The sequence below is a fragment of the Chanos chanos genome, chromosome 7 (genome assembly GCF_902362185.1).
Source record: "Chanos chanos chromosome 7, fChaCha1.1, whole genome shotgun sequence".
Lineage (NCBI taxonomy): Eukaryota > Metazoa > Chordata > Actinopteri > Gonorynchiformes > Chanidae > Chanos > Chanos chanos.
In genome coordinates, this window is record NC_044501.1 from 41,048,739 (window position 1) to 41,066,149 (window position 17,411).

General features: G+C 37.2%; 2 protein-coding genes across 2 annotated transcripts in view; both read right to left on the reverse strand.

Moving 5' to 3' along the window:
* The window catches only part of LOC115816389 (sialoadhesin-like), a 47,928-nt gene extending 33,634 nt beyond the window's left edge, over positions 1–14,294 (reverse strand). The window contains exons 1-4 of the mRNA XM_030779346.1: positions 14,246–14,294; positions 14,116–14,166; positions 2,836–2,910; positions 2,649–2,711 (exon numbers count right to left, since the gene is read on the reverse strand). Of these exons, the coding sequence (XP_030635206.1) occupies positions 2,649–2,711; positions 2,836–2,910; positions 14,116–14,166; positions 14,246–14,294 (238 nt within the window). The remainder of the gene's footprint in view (positions 1–2,648; positions 2,712–2,835; positions 2,911–14,115; positions 14,167–14,245) is intronic.
* A 791-nt stretch (positions 14,295–15,085) lies between these two features.
* LOC115816390 (Fc receptor-like protein 2) lies at positions 15,086–17,236 on the reverse strand (the record flags this gene model as incomplete). The annotated part of the gene is made up of 4 exons (XM_030779347.1): positions 17,228–17,236; positions 16,778–17,054; positions 15,591–15,869; positions 15,086–15,321 (listed from the first exon to the last, which is right to left on the reverse strand). Coding segments are annotated over exons 1-4 (801 nt in total), but the record flags the coding sequence as incomplete, so codon positions are not given.
* Positions 17,237–17,411: the final 175 nt, after the last annotated feature.

Below are 17,411 nucleotides of genomic sequence, written 5' to 3' on the forward strand. Positions count from 1 at the left end.
TTCCCTCCCAAAACGACATTCTAAATGACAGAGAATCAGTGAATCAACTAATTTATCATTTCTGATAAAAACCTGATTCTTGCAAATGGTGTTTTAGTCCATGTGAAGCTAATGTGACCTTAAAATGGACAATTTCAAGATTCTCCCAAAAGATTCTCACACCATGTACACTGCAGCAAGACTTCTCACACGATATCTCAACATTCTCCTCAGAAGCAGCTTTAAAAAGAACATATTCTCCCATTCTCTCATTTTATAGTCATTTTATAGTCATTTTATAATCATTTTATAGTCATTCTGTCCTCATAATTCAATAAGGTGTGTACACTTGTCACTTGTTTCTTTACTCAGACTGAAGACACTGAGTGTTTTGTATAATAGTTTGAGTCCTTTATTCGCATCAAGGTTACATGGATATACATTAATAGAACTACAGTATGTACATGTCATGATCATCTAAAGAATCATCTATGAGGCTGTGGTAGAAGGACTGGAAGAAAACAGAAGAAAACTGAACAGTTTCTCTTGTGGAGTAAATAAGGTAGGGCTGGATCTCTTAGCCCTGCAAGGGAGAAAACTACTGTTACAATCAGGACTACAACTGGCCTTTAAGTCACATACCAGACTGACTCAGTCACTACTGTTAACATTTCTGGAGGAGCCTGTCTCATTTGGAGATTCCTTGCAGGTGTGCAGTGAATGCCCTACAACACATTCAACCACTAGAGGGTAGCATAGTAACATATCTTTTAGTTCAATAGTATTTTTAGGAGTCCTCCTGCATGAGGCAGTCTTAAGTTGTTACTAATGGTTATGGAAACAGTGTAGTTTTGAACAATATCCCTTTCGTCTGGACAAAATGTGAAGTTCAACTGGCCACCACTCCCCACACTGATTCCAAATGCAGATGTAGGGGATACTGGTTATACAGTTGTAAGAAAATGTTGGAATATTCCTATTGTTTGATATTCTGATTAAATGTAAAAAAAAAAAAAATAATAATAATAATAATAATAATAATAATAATAATAATAATAATAATAATAATAAAAATAAAAATATTTCAGAAACAATTACAGTCCCATATTCTACTATACACAGAATACACAAATATACTAAAAAAGATAATGAAATGAACATATGTTTCCTTACAATGGTAAATCTGTCATCATTGTTCTTATAGTTCAGTTGGTTTTACAGTTTATAAGTTTGAGAATCAAAAGCTGTTGAAAAGATCATACAGGGCCAGAGTACAGATCAGATCAATGATGAAATGAGGAAGAGGAGGAGGAGACAAAGCTGAAAAACACCAGAGTATTTTATCATCTGAACAGATCATCACTGAAGTCACACTCATAACTGTAGAGTGGTTATATTTAGTAAAGTAATAGGACATTCTTTACAATAAAAACACCAGAGTATTTTATCATCTGAACAGGTCATCACTTACATCACACTCATAAATGTAGAGCTGTTACACAGGAAAATAACAGGACATTCTTTAGGATAGAAACTAAATCACCTCTTCACAGAACTGTCACAAAAAAAAAAAAAAAAAAGTCACTTGTCTTTATGGTTTGTCATGTTGTTTGGGACCTGTAAAAGATCAAATCTCATTAAATAATATAATAGTACATGACAAATGTCATGAAGCTATCTTTGCAAGTACACAAATTAATAATGAAAAATATAGCCCAAAAAAAAAAAAAAATCCTTTCATCAAAGTGAATGAAGTAATGTGAATTAGCATTAATATTTTGAAACTATAGAATTCATATATAACTTTTCTTCATACATACCATGTCTGAGCTGGGAGTACACAGGCTCTGTCATGATGCTGGTCTGCACAACAGTATCTAGTTGTTCAGCTTAAAAAGAATTTATATTACATTTTATCTTATAAAATTAGCAGTGATATTCACTGAAATAGGTGTAATCTGAATTTTCATAAAAGTTCTAATGAAGTGATCAAAGCCCCAGACTAGAACACAAAACTGATTTCATTTACTTCAGAAACATTAGTCTAATCTTCACTCTTCTTCTTGTTTTTCTTCTGTTTTATTTCAATGGGAGCATAAATCACATCACTGGCTCCAGCTACACAATCTCGTGTTAAGTAAAACAGATACAGTCTTAAAAAGAGAGGTTTTTTTTGTTTTTTATCTCCCCATTATATGCTGTAATAATGTTCCTATGTTTTAATGGCCCATAACACAGGCCAACATGCATATCATTAAATATGTGCACTACCTACACACACTACATTTGACCCAAACTGTCATACTGTGTCTATTACCATAGACTTTAAAAAAAACCCCATACATGTTCAGACCCACTTAAAATTCTGTGAGTCTGTGATGGGGAGTGTTATCAAGTCAAGTCAGTTCAAACTTATTGTTATCCCATCCATATACAAGCATACAGTGGTTTCTCACTGACCACAGTGTAATGCACAAGACAGGGACAGTGTGTATAGGACAACACATAGAGCAAGTAACAAGACAGTGAAAGACTAAATGACACATGGTACTATAGAAGAGGACATAACAAGTGAGGGTACAATATAACATAATGAGTAAAATATTACAGATTATAATACAACACAGATACAGTGGCTAGTTTTAAAAAAAAATATTGTGTTACTATACCTGTGCTTGTGTTTGACTTCAGCAGTGAGTAAACCGTGTCCTCCTGTGGTCTTTTGGTCTTGTCTTATAGGGGTAAGAGTTTTAGTTTATGAGATATGACTTCAAACATAATGACATTCTTAATGACAATATGAATGGAATAACTATAGAGTTATGTTGCTGTGGTTGTGAGATGAGGTTGATTTACCTTTGTTCTTTATTTTCATGTTTTTCATCACAATCTGAGAGTAAGTCACATCACTTGGTCCCTCTTCTGCATCATCTGAAACACAAGACAGGAAATTAGACTATCACTGCTCACACTTCTTGTGACTTTGCCAAACTTACAGAAATTTATAAATGTACTTTTTGCCTCTCCAAATGATGACAAATGATGACTTAAAAAAATCTTTTACTGTCTTTTACTGTCTTTCATGTCGTCAGCACAAAAGGGCTTTTAGACAAATGCTAGAGATTGTTACCTTTTGAATTTTTGGACAAGTAAAACAGGACCATTAGAATGATGATCACAAAAGCAACACCCAGTCCCACCACCACTCCTACTGTTACAGCAGAGGATCCATCACCTGATACTGAATCTATTCACACACACACACACACACACACACACACACACACACATGCACAGACACTCATTAGTGATACGCTAGCACTACTGCCGTATCACATTGGAGTTACAAAAAGATATAAATGATTTTCACTTGCCACTGTCAGTTACTGTGACTGTGATCAAGCTCTTTAGTGACTCTCCTCTCTCTGGCTGCTTACACCAATAGAGACCTTCATCTGACTTTGAGACAGTAGGGATGGTCAGCTCTCCTGTAGTCTGATTCTGGAGGACTAATCCATCTTTATAGAAATCAGCTCTGAGGTCTGAGGGGTCATATCGATATCTACAGCGCAGAGTCAAAGTATCTCCCTCAGTAACAGGATGGACAGGACTCTCCAGGATCACACTACCATCTACAGTGTAAAGATATTTTAACAGTTGAGAATGAAAGGATAACAAAATGAAATATTTATTAATGGCACTTCAAGTGTCAGAAAAGAAATTCTATCTATCTATCTATCTATCTATCTATCTATCTATCTATCTATCTATCTATCTATCTATCTATTTTTTTCACACTCTTTCTCTCTCCTTCTTTTATTTATGTATTTTTTTTTTCTCTCTATGATTACTGTTTAAAGGGGCTTACTGGTTACTGCAATGTTGAGAGGATCACTGTTCCCTCCAGAGTCAGACTGACACCAGTACACTCCACTGTCTGATGACTGGAGGGAGCTGATGCTACATGTAGATGCTGATCCCCAGTCTGATGAACAGTCTGACACCTCTCCATTATCTGTGTATCGTCTCACTGTCCATCCAGTAGAGTTGCTCTGTACCTCACAGCTCAGTGAGAGAGAATGAGATGTAAAGTGTTGAGTTGTGTTGGGACTGATGATCAGAGAGACTGGAGGAGACAGAGCTGAGACACAGAGAGACGGGACTATAATTTCATGAAAGTCTCATGCAATATCATCTATAGTGAAAATCACACATCTGAAATAGAAAATAGTTCAGACACACATATTACACACATCCTAGCGTATCAAACACTTTACTCACCTCTAACAGTGAGAAAGACAGGACTACTTGGCTGTGAGGATGTTGGTCTGCCATTACTCTCTCCCTGACACCAGTACTGATCCTGGTCTGACACAGTAACATTGAACGTCAACATGTTTACAGGTGAAGTGTAATGGTTAGATGTATAAACCACATTCTGAGTGGTTCCTCTATACCACTTATATCTCCAGTTATTCTCAGAGTCAATTACACAAGTCATTGTGACTGTCTCTCCAGGATACACAGGGGACTGTGGTTTTACAGTCAGTGTAGCTCTTGGTAATGCTGTTGGTATAAGAGAAAAAGAAATAGATGCATTTAAAAATCATTCTCCATCAATATGCATTAGTGCAGTGTACCATTTCTTCGTCTTCTTTCTCTATTCACATTACTCACATTGAACCTGGAGATATACACCCTCACTCATATATGAGAATAGAGCTCTTCTCTCTCCCTGACACCAGTACTGATCCTGGTCAGTTACAGCAGCTCCTCTGATGGCCAATGTGTCTCCAGTTATAGTGGAACCATTAGACTGAGACACTGCAGTCTTAGTGCTGCCTTTATACCACTTGTATGTCCAGTTCATCCCAGACTCTATCACACACTTCAGACTGACTGTCTCTCCAGTGTACACAGGACTCTCTGGTTTTACAGTCCGTGAAGGTTTAGGTAAAGCTGTTAAATTGAACACAAGAGTAAAACTACAAGTGGTTGTGTCACACATCGCTGTTATATTATTCTTAGACTATTTTGTCTACGCATATTTTTGTCTTGATCTTTGTGAATGTTTGGACCATTGCAGGAACTGATGTAACTGAAGAAAGTTACTGTTAATGTTACTGCTAATGTTAATATTAATGTTAATGGTTGTTTAATGTTGCACATAGTGTAGGACACTTTACATATATGTCAGTTTTACCTCCTGAAAGTAAATAATGAAATTAATTATGAAAAAATATCAGTATGCTGTGTTAACACATGGGCAGACTCACCAAACACAGTCAGTGTTACAGCATCACTCATCTCTGAGTTCTGAGAGTCACTTCTCTGTTTTCCTCTACAAGTGTATTCTCCACTGTCAGACTCAGTTACACTGAATGTGTATTCATTATTCCCATTAGAGTAAACTGGTGAGTTAATATCACTGGTCTTATACCAGCTGTAAGTCCACTCACTGTCTCCTCTCTTATATATGTCACACCTGAGAGTGACTGTCTCCCCACTGAATATCTGTGTGTTTTCAGGATACAGGTAGAGAGACGTCCTTGGTCTCTCTGTTAAACACACACACACACACACACACACACACACACACTATTAAAGTGAATACATTTAACAACATGACGCACACTATTAAAGTGAATACATTTAACAACATGTTATATTAAGTTCACACTGATGTATGTAATGGTAATTCACTGAAGGAAAAAATACTGATGAGTGTCTGAGATGAAAACTCACCAGTAACATTGAGATTCACTCTGTTACTCCAGTCACTGTAGAAATCATGGTGTACGCTCTGAGCATAACATCTGTAATTGCCACTGTGGGATGTTTCTACAGGACTGATTCTGTATTCATTACCATTTGTTCTTGTTTCTCCATCTTTGTACCAGAAAAAGTGAAGGTCAGGTATTTGTCCTCCAGGAATTTCACATCTGAGTGTCACTGTCTCTCCACTGAATATCTGACTCCACTGAGGATGCTGAGTTAGTGAAGGTTTTTCTGCAGGAAACAGATAAAATAAGACACTCACTCCTAACCTGCATGAACACACACACAAGTCCTACTGAAATTAATGTGATGGGGAGATTAATAAAGACACCATTTATCATATATCATACAGCTTCCATTAGATGGAGATTAAATAGTGATACCGTGTGTATTGTTCACTGAATGTCTATAAAAATGCATGATCTATAATGTGAAAACATTGTCCAGTGGGATCCATGCAGGCTCAAGAAAAAAATCATAAATGGCATTTTTATTACCTTGAGTTTGTCCAGAGAAGAAGAGTGAACTCAGCACTAAAACACAGACAGAGACATTTAGAACACAGCAGATACATTTGACTGTCAACAACACTGTCTTATTTCTATGATGCTTGTTGGATTCATTAGGACTGATTTTTTACATAAACATTGTTTAAAATTCTGTAGCCTTTGTTTTTACTTAATGACGATTTTCTTATTTAGTCCTTGAAAACAGTTCTTCTGAGAATATGCATTTTGTGTGCAAATATTGTGAAGACTGAACGTGATTAAAATGGAATAAAGCTGGAATAATGTGATGTAGAGACCACTAAACACTCAATTTATCATGCAAGAGCCTCCATCAAGTGGTCATTAAACAATGATACTGTTCTAAAGCCCTTCCTCTTGATCCCCCCTCCTCCTGCTAATGGTATACCCTGTTTCTTATTTGGTACGGTCTATTTGCATACCATAATTGCGCACGATGTCGTAAGCTTGTTGATACACTAGTTGCATAACGCTGAGTTTGCAAGTTGGAGTTGTCCTTTTCTATGTAGTTTGTTCGCTTTGCGAACGTTGTTTTAAGTTAAGCTTTTGGCCGCATTCTCTTGTAGTTGTTCTTGCTAACTAGCCTATGCCCAAACCTCGTTAGCTAAATAATAAGAACAGCAATGTAAGCCACTAATTCATGTATTGTTGGTGCCGCAACATTACGGTAAAGCTTTTGCACCTCATTCTCTCTTAATATGATAAATAATCAACTATTAGCTGTTGGGCATGTAAGGTACTTGGCCTGGGCAACTAAATATTTGTCTACACATCTGTGCACCTGTTAATGTGTGAACACATTTATGTTACCCACTGAGTATGTTGCATCATATAAATAATACAGTTTAAGCTCCTATTTTGATGAGGCATTAACGTGCATTGCTAGTTTGTTTGATTGTATTGTTACAAATGTTCCTAGTTTTGTATAATGCTAATTAACCGTTCTTGCTACTTGTATTATAGTAATAGGTATGTGACGTTAGAGTGCAACCTTGTGGTCAATTTGAGTACCGACACCTTTGTATAGTTATAAAACTTTTCGTGTAAAAGCTTAACCCATGCTAGTTCCCTTATGTTTACTAATGTGTATTGTTTATAGGAAACCACATCCCCTGATAGTTCCATTTGTTCATCGGAGTACAGATACTCCACAGTGTGACAGTTGTGTGGCAGTGGCAATACTCCAATAAAAGGATCAACCTTACCCTTGGACTTGTGATTCTAAAAGATCACCTGTGGTGGGCTAGTTCTCTCGAACCCGACACATCAGTTTCAATTGGGATAGTCTCAGTCAGCCATTCCTTCAGTTCAGATACTATGTTTTTTGTTTGTTTGTTTGTTTGCTTATGTTTTATTTGTTTGTTTTGTTTTTTTGTTTTTGTTTTGTTTTGCTTACTGTCTCTCAAAGCACAAACTAAGGGAGGAGTGCCGATTTACAGAGGTTCTTTGATTAAGTACTTATTTATTGTCAGTTGATGTGTTGCAGTGGTGTGAATGGATGATGAGGTACGTGAGGAACAGTTAAATGGAGAGAGGATGGAGTGGTGAGACAGTTAAATGGAGAGAGGATGGAGAGGTGAGACAGTTAAGTGGAGAGAGGATGGAGAGGTGAGACAGTTAAATGGAGAGAGGATGGAGTGGTGAGACAGTTAAGTGGAGAGAGGATGGAGAGGTGAGACAGTTAAATGGAGAGAGGATGGAGTGATGAGACAGTTAAATGGAGAGAAGATGGAGTGGTGAGACAGTTAAATGGAGAGAGGATGGAGTGGTGAGACAGAGAGAAATGGAGGCAAAGGAAGGACCTTTTCTGGTTACAGATGTACTAGTTTCCCTATAAACAGTTAAACATTTTCTGACAGAAGTCTCAGACTCTCTCACTCATCAGCCCAAAATACAGTGACAGTCTTTACTGAGACATGAGAAAGAGGAAGCATTCAGAGAAGAGGAGGCTACGTGTTACTGATATTTTAACCTGTCAACAAGTGTGACCAACAGAAAACACATCAACTCATCTTTTGAATGTCTATTTACAGTGGGTCTCTATGACTACAGGAATGATGTTCAGGCATTTTAATTTTGTTTCTATTGATCAATCCAAATTTTCAGTGACACACACAGCTATCAAATATCAGATACATAATATCAGATACAGCTTATCAAATTTCTACAGCATTATGCTGATTTTTTCTCACTACATGATTTTCACATCTAGAAATTCAGTTCAGCCATGTTCTGTTCAATACAACTGCTGATGAGTTGTACAGTGTCTTAATGTAAATGATATAAATATAACAATATTTGCCACTCTTGAAACCTCTGACACCTTCATGTCATTTATTCATTATCTGAGTGAGAAACAGGAGAAAAGGAGTGTCTGATATGTTGTGATAAACTCCAGGTTAGAGGAAGTGAATAAACTGTTCTATCGTTTGTTCAGAGAAGACATGAGACACTGAGGACCTTAAATCTCCCACTAACAAATTCTCTCACTGATACATAGACAATACAACACTGTCTCACTGCAACACGACTTATCACTGATATTATATTCAGTTTATGGCTCTGGAGTTGAATGTGACTGCATGTCATCAAGTGAATAGACCGCCATAAAAAAGTTACATATACGTGCCAGTTGTTCTCTCTAAAAGTTAAGTCATTATTCTACCATCAGTGCATACATATGTGTACATAACATATACATGCATGTATGACATCAATGTCAGACAGTGATACAACTGAGAAAATAAGAAAAAGAGAAAATGAGAAGAAGAAAGAGTAAAGTAATTATTCCTCTCTTATAGAGTGATGTATTTTGAAAAATAAGTATAAAAAGATAATACTTTGGGGGGGGGGGGGGGAGAGAGAGATGTAGTTATCAAAGAGGAGAGAGGGGAAAGGAGAAGAGAAATGAAATGGTAACAGAGCAGACAGATGTTGTGTGACTGCAGAGACCTGCAGAGTGGACACATCAAATATTCATTTTAATACATCTCCATTCAGTACTGTCAACTGTCAGTCTGTAACAAGTCAGTCTTTAACAAGGTTTGATCAGTTATGCGTCCAGTCCCCTAAACACTGCTATTTTATTCGGTCTTTTGTCTGTTACTTTATGGAAAGTACCTCAGTCTGTTTGGGTTTAGACTGAAACTCTTCATGACCACAGCACCATTGTTGGCTGGAGGGTTTTTTCCTGTTTGTTTGTTCGTTTGTTTGTTTGGTTGGTTGCTTGGTTGGTTGGTTGTGTTTTTTTTTTTTTTTTCTATTCTGGGGGAGGGGTGATAGAGTATCAAAGGCTTGGTAGTGTTGCCTTTTAACATCTTTTCACACAATAACAGGCAGAGAAGCAGAGAAGAAAAAGATCTGAGACATTTTTTTAACACACAGAGTGAACAGCACAGCAACCAAAATTAGTCATTGCCAATCCCAGATGAGGGGAATGTGTATTTTAATGAATAAATGCTCATATATAATATGTGTGTGTGTGTGTGTGTGTGTGTTTGCATACAATGACACCAAAAGGACAGTTAGAGACTCCTCTTATTGCAGTTTTATTGCTGTTGATGTTGTGGTTTCAAATTGCTAGCAAATCCTGAGCTTCAGTGAGCTATGAAATGAACTATCTCAACTAATATTTGGTGTAAAACTTTTTTACGAACAAGAAATTATGCCCACCATGACTTGTCTAATGTGTGTTAGTTCTACACAAGTTAAGTTCTACAATGTTTTTTGGCATGAAAACTAAAGAAAAGGAACTCTTCGAAACATAAACACAAAATCTGATTAAAGAAAAAGAAAGAAAGAAAAAAAAATATTTGGACAAATCATATGACTAGTTTGAATGCCTTTAGCCTGAAACTCACATTACAGGAGATTCTGACACGTGGGCCAATTGTTTGCCATTTTTCCAACCATGTTTTTTAGACTTAGTCACAATTAAATATTGTCACAGATTTATTTTTACAGTGTGCTTGAAAATTAATTCATCTTGGAAATTTTGAAAGTGATAATCAAGGTAAAGTTAAGGTAAAGATAATCAAGAAGTTCTGTATGGATAACCGATGATTTTGTTTATTTTCTGTTTATACTTTTTATATCGAAATATAATATACATGAATGTCTTTTATTAAATCAACTTCTGTCTCTGGCCTTATCAGTAAAATAACTGGTAAAGTTGAGCCTGAAGCCCTGTTATATGTATAATAGACTGTACGAACATAGAGTAGTTATTGGTTTTATTTTAGAGGTAAACTGCTTTGTCAGGACATCAGGTAGAATTCTTTTTCAAGAAATGATGTTACTTAGAAATGAAAGATGGGAAAATGAGAGAGAGAGAAGGAGATTACTTACAGAGCAGTGCGTGTAGTGGACTGAGCTCCATGCTGTGTGAGTGAGAGGTTGTCTGATGTGCAGTGTGTATTATAAGCTCTTCCTGCATTCTCACATTTAGATCACACTTCTGCAGAAATGTCGAGAAGGTTGATATGGTAGAGACAGTGGAGCTCTGTGTTGTTATGAATATTATCTATCTATCTGTCTATCTATCTGCCTGTCTGTCTGTCTGTCTATCTAACTATACTTATAATTTGAAAAACTACTTGCACATCAGAACTGAACATTAATAATTGGGAAATTTAATTTTTTACCTAAATGGCTGATTATTTTCTTTTGGGTTTTTGGGGAGACAAGAACACTCTCAAAACTCCAGTAACATTGTCACCTATTAATACTGAAGCTGTGATACTGTTGCCATACATGTTAATACTGTAAATATGAAAAGATTTGCAAGGTTATGTTTTTTTTTTTTTCTTCATGTCTTATCGAAGTGTATCTTTTTTGGATCAGAGTGAAGTTTTATGAAATATCAACTTTAGATGTGTTATTATCTTGTTAATGTTCATTTTAATTGTCATACACTTTTCTGAGAGCATTAAATGCAGACCAGGACAAAGGACCAGTTAACACCTCCACCCACCTACATGAGGCAGAAGCAGAAGAGAAGCCAAACCACAAACAGTCATTTCAGCTCTTTTCTCAGACATCACACACAAGACCACTGTGGTTGGAAACAGTAGAGGTTGCTTTCAAGTGCAGTTCTCAACTGTGCATGCTGCATCAAGTTATTCTGGTGCTCTGGTGTGTGTGTGTGTGTGTGTGTGTGTGTGTGTGTGTGTGTGTGTGTGTGTGTGTGCGCATGTATGTGTGTGTTTACAAGACTGTAGGTGGGTTTAGGAGACAGGAAGACTCTCAAAGTTACTATAGCTTGTGATTAATAATGAAAGAAGTGTGTGAGTAAATACTGGGTGAAAATGAAATGTTATGTTGTTGCAGTGTGCTTTGTTTGTAAATGGAAAAAAAAATGTATTATAGCATTGCTGTAAAGTAGTACAAGGCCAGGGAGAATGGAGGGGTGTGTCTGTGCAGTGTGTAAAAATACATAAAGGAAAGACGCAGGTGGAAAAGAAGGGCAGAGTGGAAATCAGATGGACGATGGAACCCAGAACACCAGATGAAGAAGAAGAAGAAGAAGAAATCAAAACTATATCCATTTTGCCTGTTGCGCAAATGAGTTCGTATTTCTGCATAAGCAGAGGACGTCAGTTGAGTAGGCGGTTGTTCAATGTGGTCAAGTTCTCATTCTCGTTTACACTGCTATAAGAATGTGGTCACATGCGGTCCAGACCACCTCCGAATGTGGTCTGAGTGATCGGATCTCAATGCATCCTCAATGCGCATTGGATGCGTTTACACCTGTACTTTTGAAATCGGATCTTAATGCAAGGTATAAACAGGGCCATATATATACATATGAACTTATATATATATATGAGCTATATACCAGAACTTTTGACTGCCAAAGAAGGTCACTAGGGCAACTAGGCTGCTCACATTATCGGAGATGATGTTATATGTTATTTTATGTAATGTCTCCCTCTGCTGGACTCAGACTGAAGTTCATCTGGGCTTCACATCCTCCTCCTAATCCAGCTGTAGATGAGGCTCCTGTCATCAGATGTATGACACACTAGATACACCATAGGTCCAAATGCTGTGATACCAGAAACTCATAATATTGTGTTTCAAAAGACTACATTAGCATGTTGTCTATGGTCATGATGGAAATTTACTCTTCAACAGAAATCAAAAACAGTGAAAACACTGGCAATAGAAGAAGTTATTTATTTTTACCATTAAAAGACAAGATGTCCAGTTACATAAAAATGAATGAATAAAACGGTATTTATCATTGCATTTTGAACTGGGTTTGAAAAAAACAGATTGTTAAATAAGACAACAAAATCTGATCTAAAATGTATAAGCAATCACACTGTTTTGGTAATGACTATATGTGACTATATATGAATTTATTAGGAAATATGCAGAAGTAACTTTATAATTGCTTAATACTTATTTAATACTTTCGAAAATTAGGCACAGGCTTAAAATCTATTTTTGTTGACCTAGGTTATCTCTAGACTTTGATGGAAATATTGGCATGAATATATAAATGTTTGTGTACAGTTAGTCACAAACTGAAATACATACAAATATGAATGTTGGTGAGAAAATGTTATTCTCATACCATTCAATGCTTCAGTGCATTTTTTTTTATAAACAGACAATAAAATGAGTGCTTTTTGCAGATATGTCTGCATGTACAGAAAAAAAGAAAGACAAATTAAACATGCATAAATAGGAGAAAAAAGCAGGGTGAGAAATCCTCCTCTGGACCATTCAGGTGAGTTAGGAGGAGCAGCAGGAGAAACTGAGTCAGGAGCAGAGACAGGGAACTGGGAGGCAGCAGGAGCAGATTGGGTGACAGTGGAAGTGTGAGATGTGGAGGATAAGGTAGACTGCAGTCATCTACTCCTGGTTTCTTCAACTCTCAGCTCCTGTGACGTGTTCCCGTGTGGCCAGATCTATGTGGATTTGTAAAGCGCCACTACAGAAACTGAAATCCTGGAATTTGTCTGATGTATCCATTTGGTGGTGGAGTCTTCTGTCATGAACTGAGAGAGACTGAATATAAGTACAGACAGCTCTTTAACTGTCAATAAATAGGCAGGGTCCAGTTAACAATAGACTGCGTACTGGGCAGATAGGCAGACCTAGACCTCACCGCTCCTACTGAGTTCAGATAACCCACAAAGGTCTTTACACCAGAGGGCAAAAGGGAGAACAGGGCTAACTAGGGAACAAGGTTAAGAAAGTAAGAAGAAATTTGGTTAACAGAGAAATTAGGAAACAAGGAACAAGACAATCAGGTCCAACTGGATTTTGACCAGAAGACAGGGAGTTAGAGACAGAGGTCTGGTTGTGTTTGACTTCAACAGTGAGTAAACTGTGTCCTCCTGTGGTGTGTTGGTCTTGTCTGATGGAAGAGAAAAGGTCATATAAAGTATGATTTTGACTTCTCAGGAAATACACAAGCAACATGTACTGCAGAATCCCATACATAATGATGCTTTAAATGTTCATGTATTGGGTTGTTTTGGTTGTAAGGTAAAGCAGATATACCTTTTTCCTTTCATATTTCAAAAAGTTAATATTTTTCATCTCAACATTAGAATAAGTTGCATCGCTTGGCCCATCCTCAGGATCTAAAATTCAACAACAACGATAACAACAGCAAAGAACAATTAAACAATTAAACAGCAAACAATTCAGTTAATTAATTACTGCCACTGGTAATGTTTAATACAATGTGATCTATAGCTTCATTAGACTTTATTAGGCAGATATTAAAATGATTATTATGTGTTATGTTTAAAGAAGAATTTAAGGCACAACCAAAGGACACGTAATCACAGTATTTGTAGGTTATAGACTTTACCCCTGTTGCCTCGATCTGGAGTATCAATATCATCATAGATGTGAACACTTCCTATGAAAGAGAGAAAGACATTATGATTATGGAAGTTCCATATGTAAAAATCACAGTGTATGTTAACAGTAAACTTTACCTCTGGTGCCTTCTTCTGGACTTTTAATGGTGTCATAAACGTTAGCCATTCCTATGAGAGGCATTATCAAGAGAAATTATTGTTATGGGTGCTCAAAACATAAAATTAATTTGTAGAGATGTGTGTATTTATTATTCTAATATTAGATGTATATACTGACCAAACTGGAGTAGCATGTATCCTGACTGAGTGTCCACTCTTCCCCCTGTCTGTCTCTGATCCTGGTTTGGAGTCTGACTGGTGCTGTTGTGTCTCTTGACTCTAGAGGGTGATAAAGATCACTAATACACGCAAAGCGGCTCAATATATTGGCATGTTTGACAAAGCCAAAGCCTATGAAAACTCAGAATACATACAAGCAACTCTGAGTAAAGCAGAGACCTGTAATGTTGAGGAAACCATTACTGTCTAGGATTTACATCACTAATATTTGTTGAAACTGCTGTTGTTACTACAGACAAAATGCTTGGATAAGAATGTCATTAATGTGAAGGGTTAAGACATCAGTGTTATGTGATTTTAAAACATTGGCAGACATACATACAGAACTAAATTAAAGATGTAAATGTTTACCTTCTGGTTGTTTGGACCAGTAATACACGATCATTAAAATGATGATCACAAAGACAACACCCAGTCCCACCACCACTCCTACTATTACAGCAGAGGATCCATCACCTGATACTGAGTCTATTCACACACACACACACACACACACACACACACACATAAACATACACACACAAATTGTTAATATATTCGCACTACTGCAGTATCACACTGCAGTTATGAGCAGGAGAAAAATACTACGGTCTCACCTCTGACAGTGACTGTGACAGTGATCCAGCTCTTTGGTGACTCTCCTCTCTCTGGGTGTTTACACCAATACAGACCCTCATCTGACTTTGAGACAGTAGGGATGGTCATCTCTCCTGTAGTCTGACTTTGGAGGACTAATCCATCTTTATAGAAATCAGCTATGAGGTCTGATGAGGCATTTCGATATCTACAGCGCAGAGTCAAAGTATCTCCCTCAGTAACAGGATGGACAGGACTCTCCAGGATCACAGCACCATCTACACAACAGAGGAAACATTAATGCTCCAAATATGGATGCTTTATAACCATGTTAAAAAATCTATCATCTATGAGGTAATACTTATATGAGGTGTGGCTGTTAAACATTAAATGATGTTCAGTGAGTTTGGACAAAGATTAAAATTTTGATGCTTCATCTACTTGACTGTGTATCATCGCTAATAACACTATAGTGCTAGTGATCTCTAAAGAGGACAACATTTTCTTTTTTCAAACATATGGTTTAAATGTAACTGTTGAGACTGACATGTCACTGTAATGTTGAGAGGATTACTGTTCCCTCCAGAGTCAGACTGACACCAGTACACTCCACTGTCTGATGACTGGAGGGAGCTGATGCTGCATGTAGATCCTGTTACTGATCCCCAGTCTGATGAACAGTCTGACACCTCTCCATCATCTGTGTATCGTCTCACTGTCCATCCAGTAGAGTCACTCTGTACCTCACAGCTCAGTGAGAGAGAATCAGATGTAAAGTGTTGAGTTGTGTTGGGACTGATGATCAGAGAGGCTGGAGGAGACAGACCTGCTAAAAAAACTGAAACAAAAATCTATACATTTAAATACAAAAACATTTTTAATCAAATATTTGATTAAAAATCTGTATTCATGCAAAAAACAAAACAAAACAAAATAAACAAACAAACAAACAAAAAACTCAGAATCGACAACAAAAAAAGAGCAAATCAGTATTAATCAGTCAATCAATCATTCAATCATTCAATCAATCAATCAATCAATCAATCAATCAATCAATCAATCAATCAATCGGCGGGTCAGTTGAATCACCAGTGATCCACAGTGGCTGTGTTGTGCTGTACTCTGAGTAATGGACTGGGTTTCCTCTCTGTGCTCTGCACACATGAACTCCTGTGTGTTTAAGAGCAGCAGGGCTGAGAGTGTAGGAGCCTCCAGCTCCTCTGCTGCTGTCTGAGAGGAGTTCTACAGAGTTAGAATCAACCCTGGGTAACCCATCTCTGTAGGGAATGACTCTGTACCAGAGGAATGTCCAGCCTGTAGAGGAGTCTTTAACCTCACAGCTCAGAGTCACTGAGTCTCCTTCAGTCAGCCACATCCTTGGAGAGACATTCACAGCTGACTGGCCTTTGCCTGTGTGACAAGAGAAAATAGTTGATAAATATTTGCTGTTGTCAAAATATAACAAGCACTACACTGTGATTTTTGAATAAGGTCTCAAACTGTGTATTTTACTTTCATTAGATTGTCACCCTAATTTAATTACTAACTCAAAACCAAGTAGACATTACTTGTTGATGATAGAGCATAGTTTACCAATAGTCTTTTGAAAATATTTCAAGAAGCTTAATTATTTTTTTAAACATGCAACATTTTTCTATTATCTACTCTTTTCATTTGGTTGTTGTCCATCGTTGAAAGTCTTTTTCGGGGTTTCCTCTGAACTCACACACTCACCTGATGAGACAGTCAGTGTTACAGCATCACTGATCTCTGAGTTCTGTGAGTCTCTTCTGTGTTTTCCTCTACAGGTGTATTCACCACTGTGGGACTCAGAAACAGGACTGATTCTGTATTCCTGATCTTTACTGACAGGACTGAGTGAAGAACTATTCGTATACCAGCTGTATTCCCAGTCAGTGTCTCTCTCTCCCTGTATTTGACATCTGAGAGTGACAATCTCTCCTCTGAATGTCTGTTTATCAGGCTGTAGGATCACAACAGCCTTTGGTCTCTCTGTAGAATATAATACATACTACACTAATGTACAGCACACACATATAAAACAAACACAGAACACAGAACACGGAGTGACCCATCTAAACTCTTAAGAGAAAAAAAACTCAAACTCAGTATATTCCCAAATCAATCATATTCATGTCCACATAACTGAGGGGAAAAACTCACCTGTAACATTTACCCAGACTGCATCACTGTATTGTGTGTAGTAGACTGGGTTTCCTCTTCGCGCTCTGCACCAGTACTGTCCTCCATCAGAGTCTGTAACAGAACTGATTGTGTAGGAGTCTTTATCAGTCTGTGTTAGTGCTGAAGAGTCCTGTGTGTGTCTGTACCAGTAAAACACCCATCC